This window comes from Rhinolophus ferrumequinum, chromosome 23, assembly GCF_004115265.2.
Source record: "Rhinolophus ferrumequinum isolate MPI-CBG mRhiFer1 chromosome 23, mRhiFer1_v1.p, whole genome shotgun sequence".
NCBI lineage: Eukaryota > Metazoa > Chordata > Mammalia > Chiroptera > Rhinolophidae > Rhinolophus > Rhinolophus ferrumequinum.
Genome location: NC_046306.1, coordinates 38592881 through 38616039, shown reverse-complemented (window position 1 = coordinate 38616039; position 23159 = coordinate 38592881). Strand labels below are relative to the sequence as shown.

Sequence of the window (23159 nt, the reverse complement as noted above, 5' to 3'; positions counted from 1 at the left end):
GTAAGATTTCATTCTTATTTATGGCTAATACTGCATTGTATAAATGTACCACAGTTTCTTTATCCCATCATCTACTGATGTGTATTTCAGTTGTTTGATGTCTTGGCTATGGTGAATAGCGCTGCAATAAACATAGGGGTGCATATACTTTTTTGAATTAGAGTTTTGGATTTCTCCGGATAGATACCTAGGAGTGGAATTCCTGCATCATAAGGTAGTTCCATTTTCAATTTTTTGAGATACCTCCATACTGTTTTCCATAGTGGCTGCACCAATCTGCAATCCCACCAGCAACACATGAGGGTTCCCTTTTCTCTACACCCTCACCAGCACTTGCTTATTGATTTATTGATGGCAGCCATTGGATGATAGCCATTGATGATAGAACCAGAGTGAGGTGGTATCTCATTGTGGTTTTTATTTGCATTTCTCTAATGATTAGTGATATTGAGCATTTGAGCATTTTTTCATATTATCTCTGGAATTTTCTCCTCTCTGTTTTTTTCTATTCTCTCCTAGAATTCCTGTAAGTTGGATGGTGGACCATATATATATATATGTATATAGTATTCCACTTGAGCTTCAGGTGTACAGTTCACTGGTCAGGCATCTACACAATCTATGAAGTGTTCCCGTCCCTTTTTCTGTTTTAAGAGATTTTCTTAACCCTTCTATTGAATGTTTTTCATTTCAACAATCGTATTTTAACTTTCTAAGAGCTACGTTTTGTTCTGATTGTTTCTTCTTCAGAGCCTCATGATTTTGTTTGTTATTGTCTTCAGTCATTCTGAGGATACTTGTTAGGTTTTCGTCCTGTTTTAAATTTCTTATGTTGGTGTATGTCAGTGTTCCTCTTTGATGCTACAGGTTTTTCTCAGATGCCTGTGATCCTTTGTAGTCCATCCATGTTTGATAATGGGGAATAGGCTAGATGAGTGGGGATTCTGTGTACATGAGTGGAGCTTGCAACTGGGGAGTTTTGTAGGTGGGTGAAGCTGCTCTCCGGCTGGGACAAGTGGACGGCTTCCCTTGGCATAGCAATTGCTGCCTGGTTTTCACCAGATGCTTCATTTATCTCCTTCAGAAAAGGGGCCACCATGCTTTTTCTCTATTGGGATAAATTTATGGCTACAGGAACATTTACAGGCGCAGGGGATAGGGTGGTGGCACCAAGGGAAACAGCAGGGGCCGGGAGAATGAGGAGCGTCAATCCTCATCCCACTTGTACTCTAATCATGACTCCACATTCCGTCACTCCTGCCACTTCTGATCAGGAGCCTTTCGTGAGTTCTAGAATGCAGGTAACGTACTATCCTCCATTTCAGCCATCCACCACTCTCTCTCTGGGCTAAACCTGACCGGGCAAGGTGGAGAGACAGTCTGCCATGCGATAAAACACGCTCTATGCTGTCTCTGGGTGGTGAACACACAGTGTGATTTATGGATGATGTGATTCAGAATTGCACAACTGAAATCTATGTAATTCTACTAACAATTGTCACCCCAATAAATTAAAAAAAAAAAAAAAAAAAAAAAAAAAAAAAAAAAAAAAAAAAAAAAACACGCTCTATATGACCTCTCAGGCCTACCCTCTGGGTTTTAAGATTGGTGTTTACTTGCATATCATACAGGCTAAACTCACTGAAGCCAAAGTCATTTTTCTTACACAAGAATGGGAGCCTGAGCCCTGAAAGGTTATTATCATATAGACAATGCCCAAGGGGTCCAAGCCACAGGTAAGACTATGTCCAACATACTCCATAAACTCTGGCAGGAAATTTACTAAAATAGTATTATTAGCAATTATTAAATCAACTACAAACCAGATCCTTGTGGGGTTTCACACTTTATAGACTTTTCACTGTCTATCTAATATCCAAGCTTACCCACCATCACAGTCTCCCTCCAAGAGAAGAGACAGAGAGGGGAGACTCAGGAGATTACCCCAGGTTAGTTAGGTAAGTCAGTGGGTGAAACTAAGGCCCCTTTGGTCATATGTTCCCTCTCTAATTGCTTGATGATGCTAACTAAGGATTTAGCCAGGATGATTTTTTTTCCTGGAAACAGGCTCCGAAATACAGCTCTTCATGAAGCAACTCTGCTTGGCCTGGCAGGAAGGGAGTGCGTCAGTGCTTTACTGCGGTACGTTCCCTGGTCTCTGGGGGAGACTCCTGAGGGTCACAGTGATCCCTTTGCTGACTGGGAATGACTTCAGAGGGCCTTGAACAGCTGTCCCAGTGAATGGGGGCCACCATCCATCCCACCATGGCTCCCGGCATGAAGGGCTTATAAACGTACAATGAAACTGTTCCTCCCCTTAAACACACGTGGTTGTAGGACTCTGATGCAATGGGGACCAAAGGCCAGGACTGGCGATTGAACATTTGAAATCACAGAGCCCTTCAGAAGGTGTCAGGGTAGAGCCACCCTTGAGAGTGGAGGTCATGGTGCCTCTCGGGGACAGGTATGGGAGGGGGGAGTGTGGGGCCAGGAGGCTTCCAGACCGGCCTTCGTGTTAAGGAAGAGCCAGGCCCTGAGATCCAAGTGCCTGAGTCCTTCATTCATCCTCATCCCCTTCACAGATGCAATGCAAGCATCCACAAGAAGAATGCAAGAGGCCAGACAGCCCACGACCTGGCTCTGACCGTTGGGGATGGACTCACTACCTCGCTCTTCGCTGCCAAGAGCAGCCTGGATGACTATTAGTCCCGAGGGCCTCTGCGGGGCTTCAGTTAAAGAACCCATCCAGCTCTGGCTGTTCTTTGTTCGTTTCTTTCTGAATTGTTTATTTGAGGTTGAGAGGAACTCAGTAAGTTGTTTTTCTTTTTAATTATGACAGTGTGAGCCACCAGTACATCATGGGCATTTCCTAATGTGCCCTGGATGGTGATGAACTTTATGTTTTTAAATAGTTTGTCTTTTTTCTTTCTTTTAATTTTAATTTATTTCTCAACCGACTATACTTGGTTCAACGCTAAAAGGTATAAAGTATTATGTAATGAAAAATCTCCCTCCTGTCTATGTCCCACAAGCACCCACTTCCCCCCCTCAGAGGCAGCCAATGATACCAGTGTCATCTGTGTCTTTCCCAAAATAGTATAGGATTATGTAAGCACATGTATATAACATATGCATATGTATATATACAGAGTATACAGAAGTATATAGATAACACATACATACTCTTTCCCCTCTTTTAAAACAAACAGTAGCAAACCACACACTGTTCTGCATCTTGTTCTTTTGCTTAAAATATATCATAGGTAGTTCTAAATTAGTACATAAAGATTTGTTATTTAAAAATGTTTTTTTCTGGAAAGACATTCTGTTCTCATGGATTGGAAGAATCAACATAGTTGAAATAGCAATATTACCCAAAGCAATATACAGATTTAATGCAATCCCCATCAAAATCCCAATGGCATTTTTTAAAGAAATAGAAAAAAAAAATCATCAGATTTGTTTGGAACCACAAAAGAGCCGGAATAGCCAAAGCAATCTTAAGAACAAAGAACAATGCTGGAGGTATCACACTCCCTGACTTTAGCTTGTACTACAGGGCAACAATAATCAAAACAGCATGGTATTGGCAGAGAAACAGACACATACAAATGGAATAGAACTGAGAACCCAGAAATAAACCCACATAAATATGGACAGATAATTTTTGACAAAGAAGCAAAAAACACAATGGAGAAAAGACAGCCTCTTCAATAAATGGTGCTGGCAGAATTGGAAAGCCACGTGCAAAAGAATGAAACTGGACTGCTATCTGTCACCATGTACCAAAATTAATTCAAAATGGATCAAAGACTTAAGCATAAGACCTGAAACAATAAACTGCATAAAAGAAAACATAGGTACTAAACTTATGGACCTTGGGTTCAAAGAGCGTTTCATGAATTTGACTCCAAAAGCAAGGGAAGTAAAAGCTAAAATAAATGAATGGGACTATATCAAACCGAAAAGCTTCTGCACAGCAAAAGAAACCATCGACAAAATAAAGAGGCAACCAACTGAATGGGAGAAGATTTTTGCAAACAGCGCCTCTGATAAGGAGCTAATATCCAAAATATACAAAGAACTCATACAACTCAACAACAAAAAAGCAAACAACCCAATTAAAAAATGGGCAGAGGACCTGAAGAGATATTTCTCCAAAGAAGACATCCAAATGGCCAATAGACATGAAAAAATGCTCAACATCACTAATCATCAGAGAAATGCAAATAAAAACCACAATGAGATATCACCTCTCCCCAGTCAGAATGGCTATCATCAACAAGACAAATAGTAACAAATGTTGGAGAGGCTGTGGAGAAAAAGGAACCCTCATACACTGTTAGAGGGAATGTAGACTGGTGCAGCTGCTATGGAAGGCAGTGTGGAGGTTCCTCAAAAAATTACTAATAGAATTACCATATGACCCAGCAATCCCTCTCTTGGGTATCCACCAAAAAAATCTGAAAACATTTATCCATAAAGACACGTGTGCTCCAATGTTCATTGCAGCTTTGTTTACGGTGGCCAAGACATGGAAACAACCAAAATGTCCTTCGATAGATGAATGGATAAAGAAGTTGTGGTATATATACACAATGGAATACTATTTGGCGGTAAGAAAAGATGAAATAGGACCATTTGTGACAACATGGATGGATCTTGAGAATATAATGCTAAGCGAAATAAGTCAGACAGAAAAAGCAGGGAACCATATGATTTCACTGATATGTGGTATATAAACCAAAAACAACAAAAGAACAAGGCAAATGAGAAACAAAAACTCATAGACACAGACAATAGTTTAGTGGTTACCAGAGGGTAAGTGGGGAGGGGATGGCAGATGAGGGTAAAGGGGATCAAATATATGGTGATGGAAGGAGAACTGACTCTGGGTGGTGAGCACACAATGGGATTTATAGATGATGTATTACAGAATTATACACCTTAAACCTATGTAACTTTACTAACAATTGTCACCCCAATAAACTTGAATTAAAAATAAATAAATAAATAAATTTTTTTCTTATGTTGAACTCATCAATATCCCTATTGTTATAGTTTGTTCTTTGGTAACAAATAAGCTTTGAATAAACCATTTGCAGGAATGCGTAATTTTGATTTATTTCTTTTTTTCAGATTGTTATTCAGTCTTTGGGTGATGGAGTCATGGAGTCCCTAAATTGTTTCTGTTAACGTATATAACTATAATAGTCATTAATTTAGACTAATTAATTTAGCACAATAAATAACAATCTTTGTTGAGGTGGTTGCTTTATTTCCCATGACTGTCTGTAGGAAGGACAGGTCCAGAGTCTGGAATCTAAGCCCCCAGTGGAGTCAGGCACCGGCACTGGCTTCCCCTGGTCAGAACCTTGGTGGTCTGTGTTGGGGCGACTCTGCAAGGGTGAACAGTGTCTGAAGAGACCCATGGAGTGTGATTGTCTGTGTCGGTGTGTGGGGTGGTTTGCACTGTCAACCTCACTTAACCAGGACCACCTTTCCCAGATATAAAGATAGTTTGGTTCAGGGTTGGCTGCAAGAGAAACTGCAAAGGATTGGAGATTTAAAAGGTGAAATGAAACAATGGCCATCATACCCAGAAAGTGGTTTAGAGCACCAGACTGCTGTGGCTCACACCCATAGACTCTGGAGTTGGTCAGGGAGCAGGGTCTGGAGTTCAAGATGATTACCTAGGCCTCAGGGAGCAGGGAGGGCCCCGAGGACCCATGGGTACCAGAAATGAGCCTCTCAGAGCTCTTGCGGTAACTTTCATACTCTGAGTGCAGGAACCACATCTTGACTCTTCTTTGGGTTTTCCACACCTTCTGGTGGAGGGTCAGTCCTGCCCTCCATCCCCTAGAGGCAAAGCACACAAGTAATATCCATACTAAGGCTCTTTCCTTTCACTAAAGCCCACAGCCAGCCCAAATCGCAGTTGAATTTCACTCCTTCAGAGTCAAACCTCATTTAAAATGTGAATCGATAGCTTAATATTTAAGATGCAAGAACACAAGTTCAAATCCAGGAACATTCGGATGAAATTCAACAGGGTTACAAAAAACATTATATAAACATTGAACTATGTGTTTCCAGGAAAATTAAATACACGTTTCAGGAGGGGCCTTTCCAATTTCAAAGTACATGTTATTTCTTGTCCTTTATGAAGCTTTATTTTTCTTTTCCTAATGACATGGTACTGGGGCTTGGTAAGGGAGCATAACCACTAAAAGTGATAACGAGTAAGGGGTTCATTAAAGGAGTGGGACTGTACGCAGCTGTGGGAGTCATGAGGCTGGTCGTACACCCGGAGTCATAGCTCAGCAGGGCCACACTGTGGAAGAAAAGGTGGGCATGAAGTGGAGATGAGTGAGGACAAACTGGAATCCATGGGGAGACATCTCCCTCCTCCTTCATGGTCAAAGGTGACACAGGAGACACGAGTACCCTTTACCATGGAGCTTGTCCCAGGCTGGGCTCTCCAGAAGCAAATGCTGAGACAATTTGGGATGGAAGAAGATATGTGTTTATTGGGGATCAACACTTGTAAAAGCAAGAAAGGAGATTTTGCAAAAGGAGAGACCCAACAAACCCTCAGCCACCCCTGGGGTACAGGGCTGGAGAGGAGGACTGCCCATCAGTGTCCCACTGTGCTGTGACAGCTATAGCTCAGTCACCAGGTGAGAACTTTCCCAGGAAATGTTAGACCTCAGGTGAGGCTGACCCTGAAGTTGCTAATGGCCAGAGGTAGTCTGTTGCCCTGTCTGCTGCCCACTCTCCCTGTAGCCAGGCAACCAGCCCCACCTTGAAAGGGCATCTGGGTTCCTGACAGTTGCACAGGTTCCTGACCCAGCTGCCGGAAGCTGAGGGAGGAGGTCTGGTGGGAGCTGCCATATCTACCAGCCAGTCAGCACCTGGAGGCCAAGAGGGGAGCAGGATGCTGACCTTTGAGCCCCCACACTACAGGCTCAGCTCAGACCCTGTCGTCGGTGCTGAGGGCCCCAGGTGCATCAGCCTGATCCTCAGGGGAGTGACAATCAACTGAATGTACAGTGGGTGGCTCAGGCCACCGTGTCCTCCCTGCGTCTGGACCCACTGGCCATCTCCTCCCAGGGTCCAGCTGCTCCTCTTAGAGGAGCTTTCCTCCCTTTGTGGCTTCATCCCATGTCCCCACAGGGCTCCAGTGGCCTAGAGTTTGCTATTGCCTCCTTACCACCCAGGTGAGTGAGTGCTCATACATTTATTGGCCAGTTGAGTTCCTTATATTTTTCTTACTGATTTGGAGAAGTTCTTTATTTCCTCTAGAAGCAGAATATATTCTAAAGTCTAGAACATCAATATATAATAGAAATACGTGTAATACGAACCACATATATAATTGTAAATTTTTTAGTAGCCAATTTTCGTTTCCACTTGTTTCTAAATTACTAAGATCAGGAATCAAACTATATGTTAATGATTTTTCAGCACCCATTGATATAAATTTATTTTTCCCATTAATGAATTACATTGATAGTATGTTTTTGAATCAAGCTTTTATTGCTGGGATAAATATAACATGTTCTTACTGAATTTTATTCCTGGGTTTCATTTCAATCTGTTTGGAGTTCTTGATGTCTCTTAAGTAAATGAAATTGACCTATATTTATCATTTTGTTTTTTGTTTGGAACCAGTGTAATAATGCTGGGCTCACAATGTTACAACCTTCTATTTTCTCCAATATTCTGGAGCGGTTTTAAAACATAAAGAGTTGAGCTTTTAAGCCAGTGGGGTCCTGGGGTCCGGGCTGCACGCCGCAATGCCGAGCGAGCCCCCGGAGGAACGTCGAGGGACGCCCACTGGGAGCCTCCGCCTCGAGCGGGAGCGGCGGCCCGGCGGCAGGAGCAGCTGCAGGCTTGAGCTGCAGTCCCTACTCAGCACCCGCCCCGGCTCCGCGTGTCAGGGAGCCCGGTGCCCCGCCGCTGCGCCTTCCCCAGGACAGGACCGGCACCCTCGCAGGCGCTCCCGCCCCCGCTGCCCGAGGAGGACCGCATAGACCGTCCTTCTTGGGCATCGCCCTGCGCTCCCTGCTGGCCATCTGACCTGTGGCTGTCCAAGAAGCTGGGGTGTGCGTGGGGCAGAGTTCGTCCTGGGGCAGCGTGTGGCCACTTAGGAAGCTGCTGGGGATCTCTGGACACGGCTCCCCTGGCCGCTGAGCACCCTCTATTGCCTGTCCAGGAGCGACAGATGGGCCGGACGCGAGATGCTGATGAACCTGCCCTTCGCCCTGCTGTTGGACCTGCTGCTGGTGGCCCTGCTCAAGGGGCTGGTCCGCAGGCGCTGCCCGGCCCACAACCAGGTGGACATGTTTGTCACCTCGTCAGTGGACAAGTGCTCCTTCCCCTCAGGCCATGCCACCAGGGCCGCCCTGGTATCGCAGTTCATCTTGAACCTCCTGGTACTGGCCATTCCACTAAGAGTGCTGGTGGTACTGTGGGCCTTCATCTTGGGCCTCTCCAGGGTCATGCTGGGGAGGCACAATGTCACCGACGTGGCATTTGGCTTTTTTTCTGGGCTACATGCAGTACAGCATCGTGCACTATTGCTGGCTTTCACCACACCATGCTCCAGTCCTCTTTGTACTGTGGAACCGACAATAACACCATCTCATTCGTTATGGCACCAGGAGATCTGAAGGTTTCTACCTGCGATCTCATGCCAACATAAACCAGCAGCCATCACGCTTGTCCCTCTTAGGACATTTCAGGCTTCCTTTGGGATTTCAGGGGTCCTACCATCTTGATGGGTTGCTGGCTGGAGTACATGCTGGCCGTTACTGATCACAGCCATATTACAGAAAGCAAAAATCCCTCTGTTATATATTTATTCAACAACTGTTTACATCGCCAGGACAACTGCAAAGAAATCAAGCTGGGGTGATCATAAAGTTGCTGTTTTTTAAAAGTTGACATCAGTAAAATTGTATTTTGTAATAATCCTGTAAGTCAAGATATCACTCGTAAATTGAACTTTGAAAAAGAAACATAATCTTCCTTCTGTCTATATACATGCAGATAAACCACATACTAATCCTAGTTCTTTTCCTAAGGTAGATTTTAAACAGTCATTTAAGAGTCTAAGATACAGGTTTTCAAGTTTACTCTGCAGCTCTGTTGCCACAGTTGGGGAGATTTACTTTTATTCCTGATTTTCTTGGTAAGCTTTTTTAGTTTATTGTCTCTTCCATCTTTGCAGACTGTGTAGTAATGTAAGGGACCGTTAGCATGAGAACTGCTATCTTAAGGTCAGGGTTAACAGCCCCTAGCCTGAAACAACATAATTGTAAATTCCAGGATGTGGGCAGTTGCAGCATGGAGACTAGAAGTCCTATAGCTTAGCTTACACTCCGTCTCCTTGTCCTGTAGTTAATCTTATACTCCTTGAAGCTATGTAAGTCCTGTAGTTTATCTTGTACTCTCTGAAGCTATGGAAAATTACTGAGTGCCTTGAAAATGCGATATAAACCCCTGGCTTTAAGTGTTTGGGGTCCTTGTTAAAACCCGCTGCATCGGGCAGAGACTCGGACCCCAGCTGGCTGGAAATAAACCTCGCTGTGTGACTTGCATTATCGCGTGTGTCCTCTGTCTGTCTGAGGGGGGACAGTTCCGGACCTTAACAGTACGAAGAGATTATAGTACATGTCTTTCTCTCCTTTCCCTCTACCTCCTCAAAAGATCTTTAAATTTATATTTATTTCCCACTACTCTCTAATATTGTCTTGTAGCATTCAGAAAACAAGCCAAGAACTTACTTGAAGAAGAAACACTTAAAGATGGGCATATCTGTGGTCCCCACAGGAAAGGAAGGATTGGACTATGGCCTCATGCTTAATTATGTTGATAACCAATAGTACGGCATGAGAGAAGGCAGAAAAGCTAAGCTTTTCTGCGGAGGTCAGAGGAAGTGAGAGTTTGGGGGTAGGCCCACCACATACTATGTCAATGGACCAGTATAGCAAGAGATGGGGCCCTGCTGCCCGTCATCTCTACTGAGTAAAGCAAAATGCTCCTCTACTGCTCTACTGAGGTAATAAAATGGGAAAATAAAGTGTAAATTTTTCATATATACCCCAAGGATGACCTTGTATATTAGTTTTTCCTATGGAATTCTGATTCCCAGTGTACAGCACTTTATTTAAGTACCAGTATTTACTTTGAAATTCATCAGGGGAGTCCGCTGCTATTCCAAGCACAAGGTATAACTAACTCCTAAATTTCCATTTACAGTGACCTTTACATTTAAAGCAGTTTATCCATGGTGCCTCCCCAAATCACAGTCCAAAGACCACCAAACGCAGGAAAGTCCGAAAAGGTATATGCTTTAAATGCTGCTCTACTTGAAAATAAGAACCTTTTTAAATTACCTATAGAATTGGTTTCTTCAGAAAACTTTACTGACCAATTATTTTGACTTTTATAAATAGAAAGGATTATGGCCTTTAATCTGTCATATTGAGGTGTCATCTGGAGAATGGCTGTGATGAGTAGCTCTGATTGGGTAGAAACGTAAACTCTGAGTGTGAGAGGTACAATGAAAGAGGAACAGCTACTCTTCAAAATAAAATGAAATCATGTGATTTCCCACAACATCCTGAACACAGACTACCTCTTCACTTGCTGCATCAAACTGTGAAGCTGTAAGTGGTTTTCTTTATTGTTTAGTCTTACAGAGATCCCTTATTTTAAAACCTTTTTGCTGCAATGGTCGGATATATCCCAATGAATATTTCCATCCTCTGACTGTGGATGGAAACTTCAAGAAAGGAAGTTTAGGAAAGCAGATGTACATTTTTCTATATTTTTGTGTTTTTCAAGAATGAATAACAATAGGAAATTTTTACACATAGAATAATGTCATTTATATAAAAAGCAGCTCAAATTGTTATTAAATTGATAAAATAATCAAAATATCAACTTTCTACTTTTTTGTGGATTTCTGACACACTTTGAAAAAAACTTGAAAACAATGCAGCGAAAGAGTTAATTGTAGCAATATTCAGGCCAAATATTTGGAAGTATGATTTCCTATTTTTGTGTCCACAAGTCTGAATATTAGCTCAAAATTAGGCTTACCTTCTGGTTTCTGGTTATACTTCTGGAATTCCCTACTTAGTTGCTGGAGCCTGAGTTGGCTGGCTTTTAAAGCACAGATCAATTCACCCTGTTTTTGGAGCATCCTAAGTACTGTAAAGTAGAAAACTGATTTCACTGTTAATTGTGTACTAAGGAATGCCTTTTAGAAATCAAAATAAAATTAACCAATAATGTTGAAAAAAACCATAGGAGTTAAATATTTTGTGCAGATTTGGTAGAAGGTTTTCAGTACAACTCAGGGCCTCATAATTTTTAGGCATAAATCTCTGGCCTCCATTATCAGTCAGGGCTCAATTAGAGAAGAAAAACTAGTAGGAGATGTTTATCAAAAGATTATTGCAAGGGAGGGGGGTGACTGGTTAGCTCAGTTAGTTAAGAGCGTGGCGCTGATAACACCAAGGTTGCTGGTTCAATCCCTGCATGGGCCACTGTGAGCTGCGCCCTCTTAAAAAAAAAAATTACTGCAAGGGATTGGCTAACGTGATTGTTGGGCTGGCTGAGCAAGTTTAAAATCCTCAGGGCAGGTGTCAGGAAGGGCAGGCTGGCACTTCGCAGGCATGGGCTGAAGATGCCGCCCACCAGGGGAATTTCTTCTCCAGGGAAATCTCAGGTCTGCTTTTAAGGCCTTTCAATGATTGGATCAGGCCCGCCCAGACCACCTAGGATAATCTCCTTCCTTACAGTCAGCTGATGATGAACTTTAATCATACCTGCAAAATACTTTCTAGCCACACCGAGGTTAGTGTTAGTTTGCAAAACTAGGGACTGAAGCCCAGACAAGCTGACACACAAAACAGACCATCACAGCCTCTATTACAATGTCATTGTTTGTTAATTTATTCTTTTTCCTACCCCCACTTGAATAAAATTGGTAATACACACACGTGTATTTTTTCCTCTTATTTGTATGAAGTTATAAAAATTTTTTGCATATAATTTTTGCCAGTTGCATGGGTTTCTGGTTCATAATAGTCTCATGATCTTCCTTTTTTGTGTTTGTGTTCAGCTTTGACTCAGTATTTGCTGACTACTCTGTTGATATGTTTGAAAGTGGAGCCTGCTGTTGGTAAGGAAGGGCCTCACCCTCTGCAAATGCTAAAATAATCAGGGTGGTAAAGAACTTTATTGTTCTGTCAGGCAAAGCTGAATTCTTTCACCCTCATTCCCTCCCTCCCCCCACCACCAAACATGTCCATTGAGGAGGACCACAGTGACCTAAAATTCATGTCTGCATCGCTATCAGGCCACGAAGCCAGCACCAGGACCCCTCCCAGCGTAAGAAGTTACTTTAAATGACGTTGACTGTTGTTGCGGAAAGGTCAGTTAATTCATTACGTTGGTTTTTTAAAAAACATTTAACATATGAATTTAACACTTGTAAGTACAATTATTTTTTGTACTTTTTATATGAACATCAGTTCCTAGGCTCCTGAACTGGAGTCCCCATGTTTCCAGTTGGGTGGTGATAAATGGCTCGAGTTTTAGATTAATCCCTCCCAAAACAGAGAGAGCCTCAGGAATTTTACTTCTGACCCAAACACTCAACACCAGGGATTTTATTCCTTTCTACCCTTCTGCCACTTTATCTTGCATCTCCTCAATGGAGAGTTCTTTCCCCCACTGAAAGGAGAAGAAACGAGGCAATCCTTGATAGTATTTCCCAAACTCTTGTGAATTTGCAGCAGAGAGAGGCGTTTTCAAATGTGGTTTTCTGTAAAATTTCCGCTCTCAGGCTTGACCCACATTCTCACCCCAGGTTTTGTGTGTTTTTTTTCTCATGCCATCATCAAATTCTCTTTCCTGCTTTCTCCAAGCATGGGGGGAAAAAAAACAACTGATAAAACCTGATCAATTATTCTTTTCTGAATAAGTAGTTAAAGAGAATTGCCTTTACGGGGACATTCATGTCTTCTACCTTGGCAAATGTGTTTTCTTCCTCAATTGTTTTCCCTTCAAATTTGGTGAAGAGATTTTTAGAATTTGACCTTTTCCATCCTTCCCCTAGGCTGCTTTGATGAGGGAGGTGTTAGTCTCATGGAATATGAGATACATAATTTCTAGAAACTTAGATCTGTGAACACTGCTTGCTCAAAGGTTTGAATAGTGTGGATATTTTTGTGTTTTTCCTTATTAGTTCATATGTTTATTAGGTTTACTGGAGTGGGCTTGCTCGGACCTAGTTTAATACAACCAGCTTACCCCAGCAGCCCTGTTCACTCAGAAACCCTGCTCTAGCTAACATTTTCATCAGAGTGCCCATAGCTCCCCCACAGACCCTCCACTTCAGAGACACTACACTTGCAAGAAAACTGCTGTTTCTGTTATTTCTATTTCTTGACCTAGAGGCTGGCAAACGGATATATGGTAAATATATAGCAATATTAGATATTTACTGCTGCATAACAAATTACTCCAAAACATAGTTCCTTAAAATAAGAAAACATTATTATCTTATAGTTTTTGTGGGTTAAGAATTCAGAAGCAGCTGAGCTGGGTTGTTCTGGTTTGGGGTCTTTTATGAAGTTGCAAGTAAAGATGTTGGAAAGGGCCTCAACCATCTGAAGTTCTTCCCTGTATGTCCTCACACCTTTTGAGCTGTTTCCCCAGTGCTGGAGCTCAGAGCAAGTGAGTCCATCAGCAAATAAGTCTGTGTGCTGGTGCTTTAAGAGGAATGCCTGAGACTCCAGCAGCCCTCTGTTTCACTCAGCCACAATCTACGCTGGTTTCCACATCCAGAAGTTGTGGGGAACCTCTCTTTCTGACACTGGAACCCTTTCTCTCTATCATCTATCTTTTCCGCCTCGCCTCGCCTCGCCTCGCCTCGCCTCTCCTTTCCCTCTTCCTTGTCTCCCTCTTTCATAATTCCAATTCTAGACTCCTCAGCCTGGCTTTTGAAGACCTCCATAACTTGACCTGACCATTATTAACGATGTATTTCTCTTATTTCCCTAACACATTTCCTAAAATCCTGGCAAACACGTCTTTTTGTGGATTCTTATCTATAGCTGATATTTTATACCTAAAAATTCTACTTTGCTTTTTCTGAATTCTTCTTTCACTCTTCTGACTTCCCAAATCCTTTTCATCATTGCTTGATTTCTATCTAAAGTACTAACTCTCTTAATGAAACTTTCTTGACTACACCTCTTCTCTGTGAAAGCATCACCTTTGTTCTACCAGTAGCACAGAGATTGGGTCGTTACCTGTGGACTGCCTCAGTGTTCCATGAGAGTGGCACTGTTCTTCTCTATAACATTGTATGTAGCTTGAGAACAGGGATTAGAATGCAAAGATTTGCTTCTCCTAAGAAAGTCTCCCCCAAATTTATATTACAATACCAGCCACTCATTCTGGCTGGCTTGCCAGCACAGCTACACCTGCTCCTGAGTGGATGCTTTCACATTTTATGGGTTAATAAATAAGCACTTCATCACATATATGGTAGCAGAAGGAAATTAGACTTTGGGTGGTGAGCATGCAATTGAGTATACAGATACTGAATTATCATGTGGTACACCTGAAATGTATATGTTATTAACCAAAGTTACCATAATAAAAAAAAGTCTAAAAATTTTTTTAAATAGAAAAATCTTATGGAATAAGGATATAGAGAGAAGAAAAAAAAAACCCACTTAGAGGATTTAACAATCCCAAACAATCAACTGTGAGCCACAAATAAAGCAAAAACTCTTATTTTTCAGAATGATTTCTCTTTCTCATTTGATTTATTTCTAAGTATGACAAAGAATTTGTTTGGAAAATTTAAGAAAACAACTGAAATGTTCTTGCTGCCTTAGAAATTTTATTAAATGAGTAAGCTTTATTTTATATTAGTAATTTTAGTCCTCAAATATTTTTGTGGCACCAAAACAGTAAATACATGGCCCCAGATTTTTTTTTTGCTGTTGTTGTTATTCTGTTCTTCCACCAATTACAGGATTTGTATGGCTAAGCTTTTTATTTCTAAGATTTACATAATATAAAATTTAGCATTTCAAAATTTTAAAGTATACAATTTAATGGCTTTTAGCACATTCACATTATTTTGAAACCATCATGACTATCTAATTCCAGAACATTTTTATCACCCCACAGAACAACGCTGTATCATTAATGGGGAGCAGTCATTCCCATTCCCCCCTTTAGCCCCTGACAAATACTAATCTGCTTTCTGTCTCTATGGATTTGCCTGTTCTAAATATTTTGTATAAATGGAATGTATTTTCCCCCCTTCATTCCATTAATATAGTGTTTTACATTTGTTGCCATACAGCAGCCTACCCGTCTGTCTCTTTGTACCTGCCCCTAAAGAAAAGAGAGTCTGTGAGAGGGATCCTTTCAGGGACTTTGCTTCACCTTTGTGCTTTCGCCTCATGTCTCCCTGTTTGGCCCCAAAAAGATGGCTGGTCAGCCAATGACGAGTAAGATTCCCCACGGGGGAGGGGGGGAACAATTCAAGCCAGGGCAGTCGAGTGGGGACCAACAAGAGAACCCACGGGGTTCACAGAGGTGGGCACAGCCCCCCACCTTCCCCAGGCTAGGGAAAGCCTCTGCCTCTGTGGCTGCATTCCTTCCCAAAACCTGCAAGGGAAGTGATTCAATGATGTGCTCTCCATCTATTCATATGCGTATAGGTTTTGTCCCTTGGGGAAGTACAGACATCCAGAGACTTCTGGTTCTGCTGTCTGCAGGCAAAGGTGATTGGCTTGAATCAGTTTCCTATTGTGATGTGTGGAATTCACAGATCTTGAGATTGACAAGCTTTTATCTCCTTTACTTCCCCACCTAACTAATAAAAGCTAATGCACAGGCCCGGTTCAGGGCATCCAGTCCTTGAGACTGGGAGTCCCTTGACCCTGCTTATAATCTATTATTGGCTACTGTCTTTTCTTAACCCTGCGCTGCCCTCCTTGCTCCCCACAACTCTCATCATGCGGGACGCAACATACATTGATCTCCAGATGTTGAACCAGGAACCTATTCAGTTATGGTGTAACTTTTAAAATGCTGCTGGATTCAGTTGCTAGTATTTTGTTGAGGAATTTCACATCTATACCTATAAAGGATATTGGTCTGTAGTGGACTTTTCTTGTGACGTCTTTGTTACACTTGCTATTAGGGTAATACTGGTACCACAGAATGAGTTAAAAAGTGTTCCCTCCTCTTCTAATATCTGGAAGAGTTTGAGAAGGATTGGTGTTAATTCTTCTTTAAGTGTTTGGTAGAATTCATCAGTGAAGTCATCTGGTCCTGGGATTATCTTTGTTGGAAAGATTACTGATTCAACCTCCTTACTCGTTATTGGTCTGTTCAGATTTTCTATTTATTCATGATTAAGTTTTTGTAATTTGTGTGTTTCTAGCAATTTGTCCATTTTATCTAGATTAATTTGTTGACATACAATTTTTTTAAATGAAAGTTTATTGGGGTGACAATTGTTAGTAAAGTTACATAGATTTCAGGTGTATAATTCTGTATTACATCGTATCTATAAATCCCATTGTGTGTTCACCACCCAGAGTCAGTTCTCCTTCCATCACCATATATTTGATCCCCCTCACCCTCATCTCCCACCCCGCCCTTTACCCTCTGGTAACCACTAAACTATTGTCTGTGTCTATGAGTTTTTGTTTCTCATTTGTTTGTCTTGTTCTTTTGTTGTTTTTGGTTTATATACCACATATCAGTGAAATCATATGGTTCTCTGCTTTTTTTTTTCTTTTCTTTTTTTTTGAACTTGGGTTTTTCTTTATTAATTTTCTCTTCACTTTATTGGTCTGTTTTAAAACTGCAAGTTGATTCAGGCCTTGCTATATTGCTCAAAAGCTGCCTTGAATTTTTTTTTTTTAATTTATTGGGGTGACAATTGTTAGTAAAATTACATAGATTTCAGGTGTACAATTCTGTATTACATCATCTATAAATCCCATTGTGTGTTCACCACCCAGAGTCAGTTCTCCTTCCATCACCATATATTTATTCCCCTTTACCCTCATCTCCCACCCCCCACCCCCCTTACCCTCTGGTAACCACTAAACTATTGTCTGTGTCTATGAGTTTTTGTTTCTTATTTGTTTGTCTTGTTCTTTTGTTGTTTTTGGTTTATATACCACATATCAGTGAAATCATATGGTTCTCTGCTTTTTCTGTCTGACTTATTTCGCTTAGCATTATAATCCCAAGATCCATCCATGTTGTCACAAATGGTCCTATTTCGTCTTTTCTTACCGCCGAATAGTATTCCATTGTGTATATATACCACAACTTCTTTATCACTCATCTATCGAAGGACATTTTGGTTGTTTCCATGTCTTGGCCACTGTAAACAAAGCTGCAATGAACATTGGAGCACACATGTCTTTATGTATAAATGTTTTCAGATTTTTTGGTTAGATACCCAGGAGAGGGATTGCTGGGTCGTACGGTAATTCTATTCGTAATTTTTTGAGGAACCTCCACATTGCCTTCCATAGCAGCTGCACAAGTCTGCATTTACACCAACAGTATATAAGGGTTCCTTTTTCTCCACAGCCTCTCCAACACTTGTTACTATTTGTCTTGTTGATGATAGCCATTCTAACTGGTGTGAGGTGATATCTCATTGCGCCTTTTATTTGCATTTCTCTGATGATTAGTGATGTTGAGCATTTTTTCATATGTCTATTTGCCATTTGTATGTCCTCTTTGGAGAAATGTCTCTTCAGGTCCTCTGGCCATTTTTTAATTGGGTTGTTTGTTTTTTTGTTGTTGAGTTGTATGAGTTCTTTGTATATTTTGGATATTAGCCCCTTATCAGAGGGGCTGTTTGCAAAAATCTTCTCCCATTCAGTTGGTTGCCTCTTTATTTTGTCGATGGTTTCTTTTGCTGTGCAGGACATTTTAAGTTTGATATAGTCCCATTCATTTATTTTAACTTTTACTTCCCTTGTCTTTGGAGTCAAATTTATAAAACACTCTTTGAACCCAAGGTCCATAAGTTTAGTACCTATGTTTTCTTCTAAGCAGTTTATTGTTTCAGGTCTTATGCTTAAGTCTTCGATCCATTTTGAATTAATTTTGGTACATGGTGACAGATAGCAGTCCAGTTTCATTCTTTTGCACGTGACTTTCCAATTCTGCCAGCACCATTTATTGAAGAGGCTGTCTTTTCTCCATTGTGTTTTTTGCTTCTTTGTCAAAAATTATCTGTCCATATTTATGTGGGTTTATTTCTGGGTTCTCGACTCTATTCCATTGGTCTATGTGTCTGTTTCTCTGCCAATACCATGCTGTTTTGATTATTGTTGCCCTGTAGTGTAAGCTGAAGTCAGGGAGTGTGAGACCTCCAGCATTGTTCTTTTTTCTTAGGATTGCTTTGGCTATTAGGGGTCTTTTGTGATTCCATACAAATTTGATGATTTTTTGTTCTAGTTCTTTAAAAAATGTCATTGGGAATTTGATGGGGATTGCAGAAATCTGTATATTGCTTTGGGTAATATGGTCATTTTAATTATGTTGATTGTTCCAATCCATCAATTTTGGTATTTGTTTTCTATATAGCTTATATACTTTTATTCCCAATTCTTCCAGTACTGCCTTCTTTTGCATTTATTTTTAAAGTGTACCATTTTGATTCTTTCTCAAAAAGCATATTCTGTATATACATATTTATATATGCACAGGATGTATTTCTGTATGTTTTTTTCTAGTTATTTTATTTTGTTGCCCTGAAAATTATAATTAGCATCTTAAATTTATAACAAGCTATTATAGTTTGAATTAATACCAACTTAAATAATATACAAAAATTCTGCTCCTATACAATTTCATCCCCCCTTATGTTGTTATTGACACCAATTACATTTTTATACATTGGGTGCTCATTAACACGGGTTTATAATTATTGTTTATGCATATGTCTTTTAAATCACATGGGTGGAAAAGAAGACTTACATGCCAAAAATACAATAATAATAATAATAATAATACAATACTGATAAAAATACAATAAAATACAATAAATATACAATAAAACTGATTTCATACTTAACAGCTACCTTTCTGGCTTTATTTATTTACTTATTTACTTACATGGCTTCAAGTTTCTGTCTAGTGTCCTTTCATTTCAGCCTCTAGCATTTCTTGTAGGCTAGGCCTACTGGTGACGAATTCCCTTAGTTTACCTGAAAAACGTCTTAATTTCTCATTTAATCTTGTCAGATATAGAATTCTTGGTTGACCTTTTTTTCTTTCAGCATCTTAAATTTACTATCCTACTATCTTCTGACATTCTTATCTAATGAAAAATCGACTGTTAATCTTATTGAGGATTTGTTGTATGTGACAAATCTCTTTTCTTTTGCTGCTTTCGTTTTTCTTTTGACAATTTGACTATTATGTGTCTTGGTGTGGATCTCTGCATTTATCTTACCTGGAGTTCATTGAGCTTCTTGACTGTGTAGTTTCATGTATTTCATGAATACATGAAATATATCTCTCACATTTGGGAGATTTGGGGTCATTATTTCTTTTAACATTTTCTCTGCCTTTCTCTCTTCTTCTGGAACTCCTATTTTGTATATGTTGGTCTGTGTAATGGTGTTCCAGTGTTCTCTAAGGCTCATTTTTATCACTCCTTTTTTTTCTGCTTCTCGTATTTGATAATCTCATTTGAACTACCTTAAAGTTTACTGATTCTTTTTCTGCTGTGAATCCCTCTAATTTTTCATTTCAGTTATTGTACTTTTCAGCTCTAGAATTTGTTAGTTTCCTTCTTGTAATTTCTATTTCTTCATTGATATTTTCTATTTGGTGACACTTTATTCTCCTGGTTTTATTTCTTTGTTTAGATTTCCTTTAGCTCTCTGAGCATATTTTAATACAGTTGATTTAAAGTCTTGATCTAGTAAGTCCAATGTCTTGGGGTGTCTTGGGGACAATCTCTATTAATTTCTTTTTTCCCTGTGAATTGTTCATAATTTCTTGTTTCTTTGCATGCTTCATAACTTTTTGTTGAAAACTGAAAATTTTGATTATTATAATGTGGCAACTCTAGATATCAGATTCTGCCCTCTCCCAGGCCTTGTTGTTTCTGCTTGTTGTAAGTTGTTTCTTTAGTGACTTTTCTAAACCATTTTTATAAAGCCTGTATTCTTTGTAGCCCTTGAAGTCTCTGTTCTGTTAGCTTAATGGTCAGCTAATGACTTGACAGAGATCTCCTTATACACCTACAGCCAAAAATACAAAATGCTTTCATTTTGTAGGTTGGTTATGTGAGGCACTCCAGTGTTTAGCCACGCTGTCTAAAACGCTGCCTTAGCCTTTATTCCTCCTTCTGTGGAGCCTTAAAGTTGGCCAAAGGTGAAAGAGTAGGGTCTTTTCAGGTCTTTTATGAGCTTATGTCCAGCCATAGGCATGTAGGTGGCCTTCTAGATTTCCTGGTGTATGTGTAGACCTTTTAAAGCCCCAATCCTCCTCCCCCGCCCCCAAGTATCTCCTTTCCTAACCTCTTCCTTCTCAGACATTTTGGCTATTGTTTTCCCCATCTGTTCTCTCTTGCCTCAGGTGGCTGAGATTAATACATTTACCTTTAAATTCTTTCAATAAATGCCACCTGAGAATCTGCTTCTGCCCTGGGGAAAGTCCAAGTTAAGTGAAACAAAGGCAAACCCTTGAGCTAATCCTTCAAGGAGTCACCAGATGAATCACACAACCACAATTTCTTGGGGAAAAGATCCACATTGTTTCCTCTGGTACCAACAACTCTCACCCAAAATATGGATGAACTGCTGTCTTCATTGCTGCTGCTGAGCTGGGGATGGGAGATGTTAGGCAGATAAGATATAGTGCCACAGCACTCTCTTACCAAAGTCCAACAGCTTCATTCTTCATTTAGCATTCCCCTCCTTGTTTTAAGTTTAATATTTTAAATTTAAGTTATATATACATATACATATATATATTTATATATTAAACTTGTTATATATATTAAACTTAAATTATATATATATATTGAAGTTAAGTTTTATATATATATATATATATATATATATATATATATATATATATATATGGATTCCAGAGCTCTGAAGAAAATTGATTCTCACAGTTTTTGCCAACTTATTCTTTGCTTTAGGGGAGGAGCAGAGTTTAGAATTCCCTATTCTACCGTTTTCACTGACATCACTGCTGCATGGCTAAGTTTTATCCTGTTTACAGCAAGTAGAAGTGTCATTTTCTTAAAAACAGAAGTGAAAAAAAATGATAGGAAGTTCAGAACCAGAGACACTCTTTTAGTATATAAATATTTTCCTGAACTGGTGTTCAATACTGCTGAATAAATGTGAGAAAACAATACCAGGCTCTAGAAAAATGAAAGAAACTCTAGCCTCAAGCCAAAGAAGAGATATTATGTGTTAATAACATATAAAGAACTCTCATTAAAATAAATGTTCAGTCTCACAGATATTCAGAGATATTAATTCCCTTAGTAAAGACATTTTGAGATACTGAGAACTATTTATATTGGGATATATGGTATAAATCTATTTGTACTTTTTTTCCCCACCGGTACCTATCCTGATCTAAATAGTATTTAATTTACTGTGTCAGGAGTTGAAAACTATCAAACAACAACAACAACAGCAACAACAAGAAACTTAGAAATCTATGATTTATGAAAATATTGATGGAAAAAATCGCATTTGCAGGCCATTTAAAAAAAATAATCTTCATAGAATTTATATCCAAAATAACCTAAAGTTTGAGGCAAATTTGAATGAATAATCATATTTCTGGTCCATTTTGAAGAAAAAACTAGTGTAAGACTTAAATCCAAAAAAGTCTACAATTTGAATATAGATTTAAAAAAACATATTTTGGTGAATATGGGTTTGGTGAAAACTTATGGTGAGTAATTCGTGTCCAAAGCCTTCCAAAATTTAGCAGATTTTGTGATATTTTGGTTTCACACTATTTCAAAAGAAAAATGTGGCATACAATTATATCCAAAAATCATTATTATGTCCAAGGCAAATTTGGATGAAAAACCATCTTTCTGAACCGTTTTGGAAGAACAGTTGCATGGGACTTAAATCCAAAGAAACACACTTTTTGGGAAAAAGCTGACATAGAGCTTATGTCCATGAAACTGCATTTTGGAATGAATTTGGATGTAAAAAGTATGTTTTGGGGCCACTTTAGAAGAAAATCTGGCACAGGACTTACGTCTAATAAACCTTACTATATTAGCATACTTGAACAAAAGGTAACATTTTATAGACATTTGCAAAGAACAATCTGGCACAGGGCTTACCAAAAGCCCCACAATTTGAGGACATTTGGGTGAAATGTCACATTTTAGGCCACTCTGGAAGAAAATTTGGCAAAGGAATTAGTCCAAAAACTCTAAAAAATTATTTGAGCCAATTTGAAAAATCACATTTCCAGGCCATTTGGGAAAAAAGTCCTGCTAGGGCTTATGTCCGAAAGATGCCAAAATTTGAGTGAATTTGGATAAGAAATCACATTTTCTGCATATTTTAGAATAATCTGTTGTAGGACTTATTTTCAATAAGCCCCCAAATTTGAGCAGACTTGGTTGAAAATATCATATTGCTAGGGCTTGTGGGGACACCTAGCTGGCATATGGCTTATTTCCTAGAACTCCACTATTTACATGAAATTGGATTTTTAAAACCATGTTTCTTGTCCATTTGGGGGTGGGGGAGTATTTGACAAAGGATTTGTGCTCCCCCAAACCAATGATTTGAATGAATTTTTATGAAAAAGTATATTTTTAGGTGATTTTGTGAAATAATGTAGCAGAGAATTTATAACCATAATACCCTAACAATTTGAGCAAATATAGATGAAAAAACACATTTTTGGGTCATCTTAGAAAAATCTGACATAAGGATTATTTCCAAAACCTGTAAGATTTAGTAAATTGGGGTAAAAAATTGATTGTTAAAGACCAGTGTGGTATTATGGCCAGAAAATCTCCCTTGTGCCAATTTAGATGAAAATGTCTTTTTGGGCTAGTTTAA

General features: G+C 39.6%; 1 protein-coding gene and 1 pseudogene across 1 annotated transcript in view; both read left to right on the top strand.

The window, feature by feature from the left end:
* DZANK1 (double zinc ribbon and ankyrin repeat domains 1) overlaps positions 1–3378 on the top strand; it is a 102488-nt gene extending 99110 nt beyond the window's left edge. The window contains exons 20-21 of the mRNA XM_033095191.1: positions 2068–2142; positions 2583–3378. Of these exons, the coding sequence (XP_032951082.1) occupies positions 2068–2142; positions 2583–2706 (199 nt within the window). The 3' untranslated portion in view covers positions 2707–3378. The remainder of the gene's footprint in view (positions 1–2067; positions 2143–2582) is intronic.
* A 2351-nt stretch (positions 3379–5729) lies between these two features.
* Positions 5730–8640, top strand: LOC117015799 (phospholipid phosphatase 6-like; annotated as a pseudogene).
* Positions 8641–23159: the final 14519 nt, after the last annotated feature.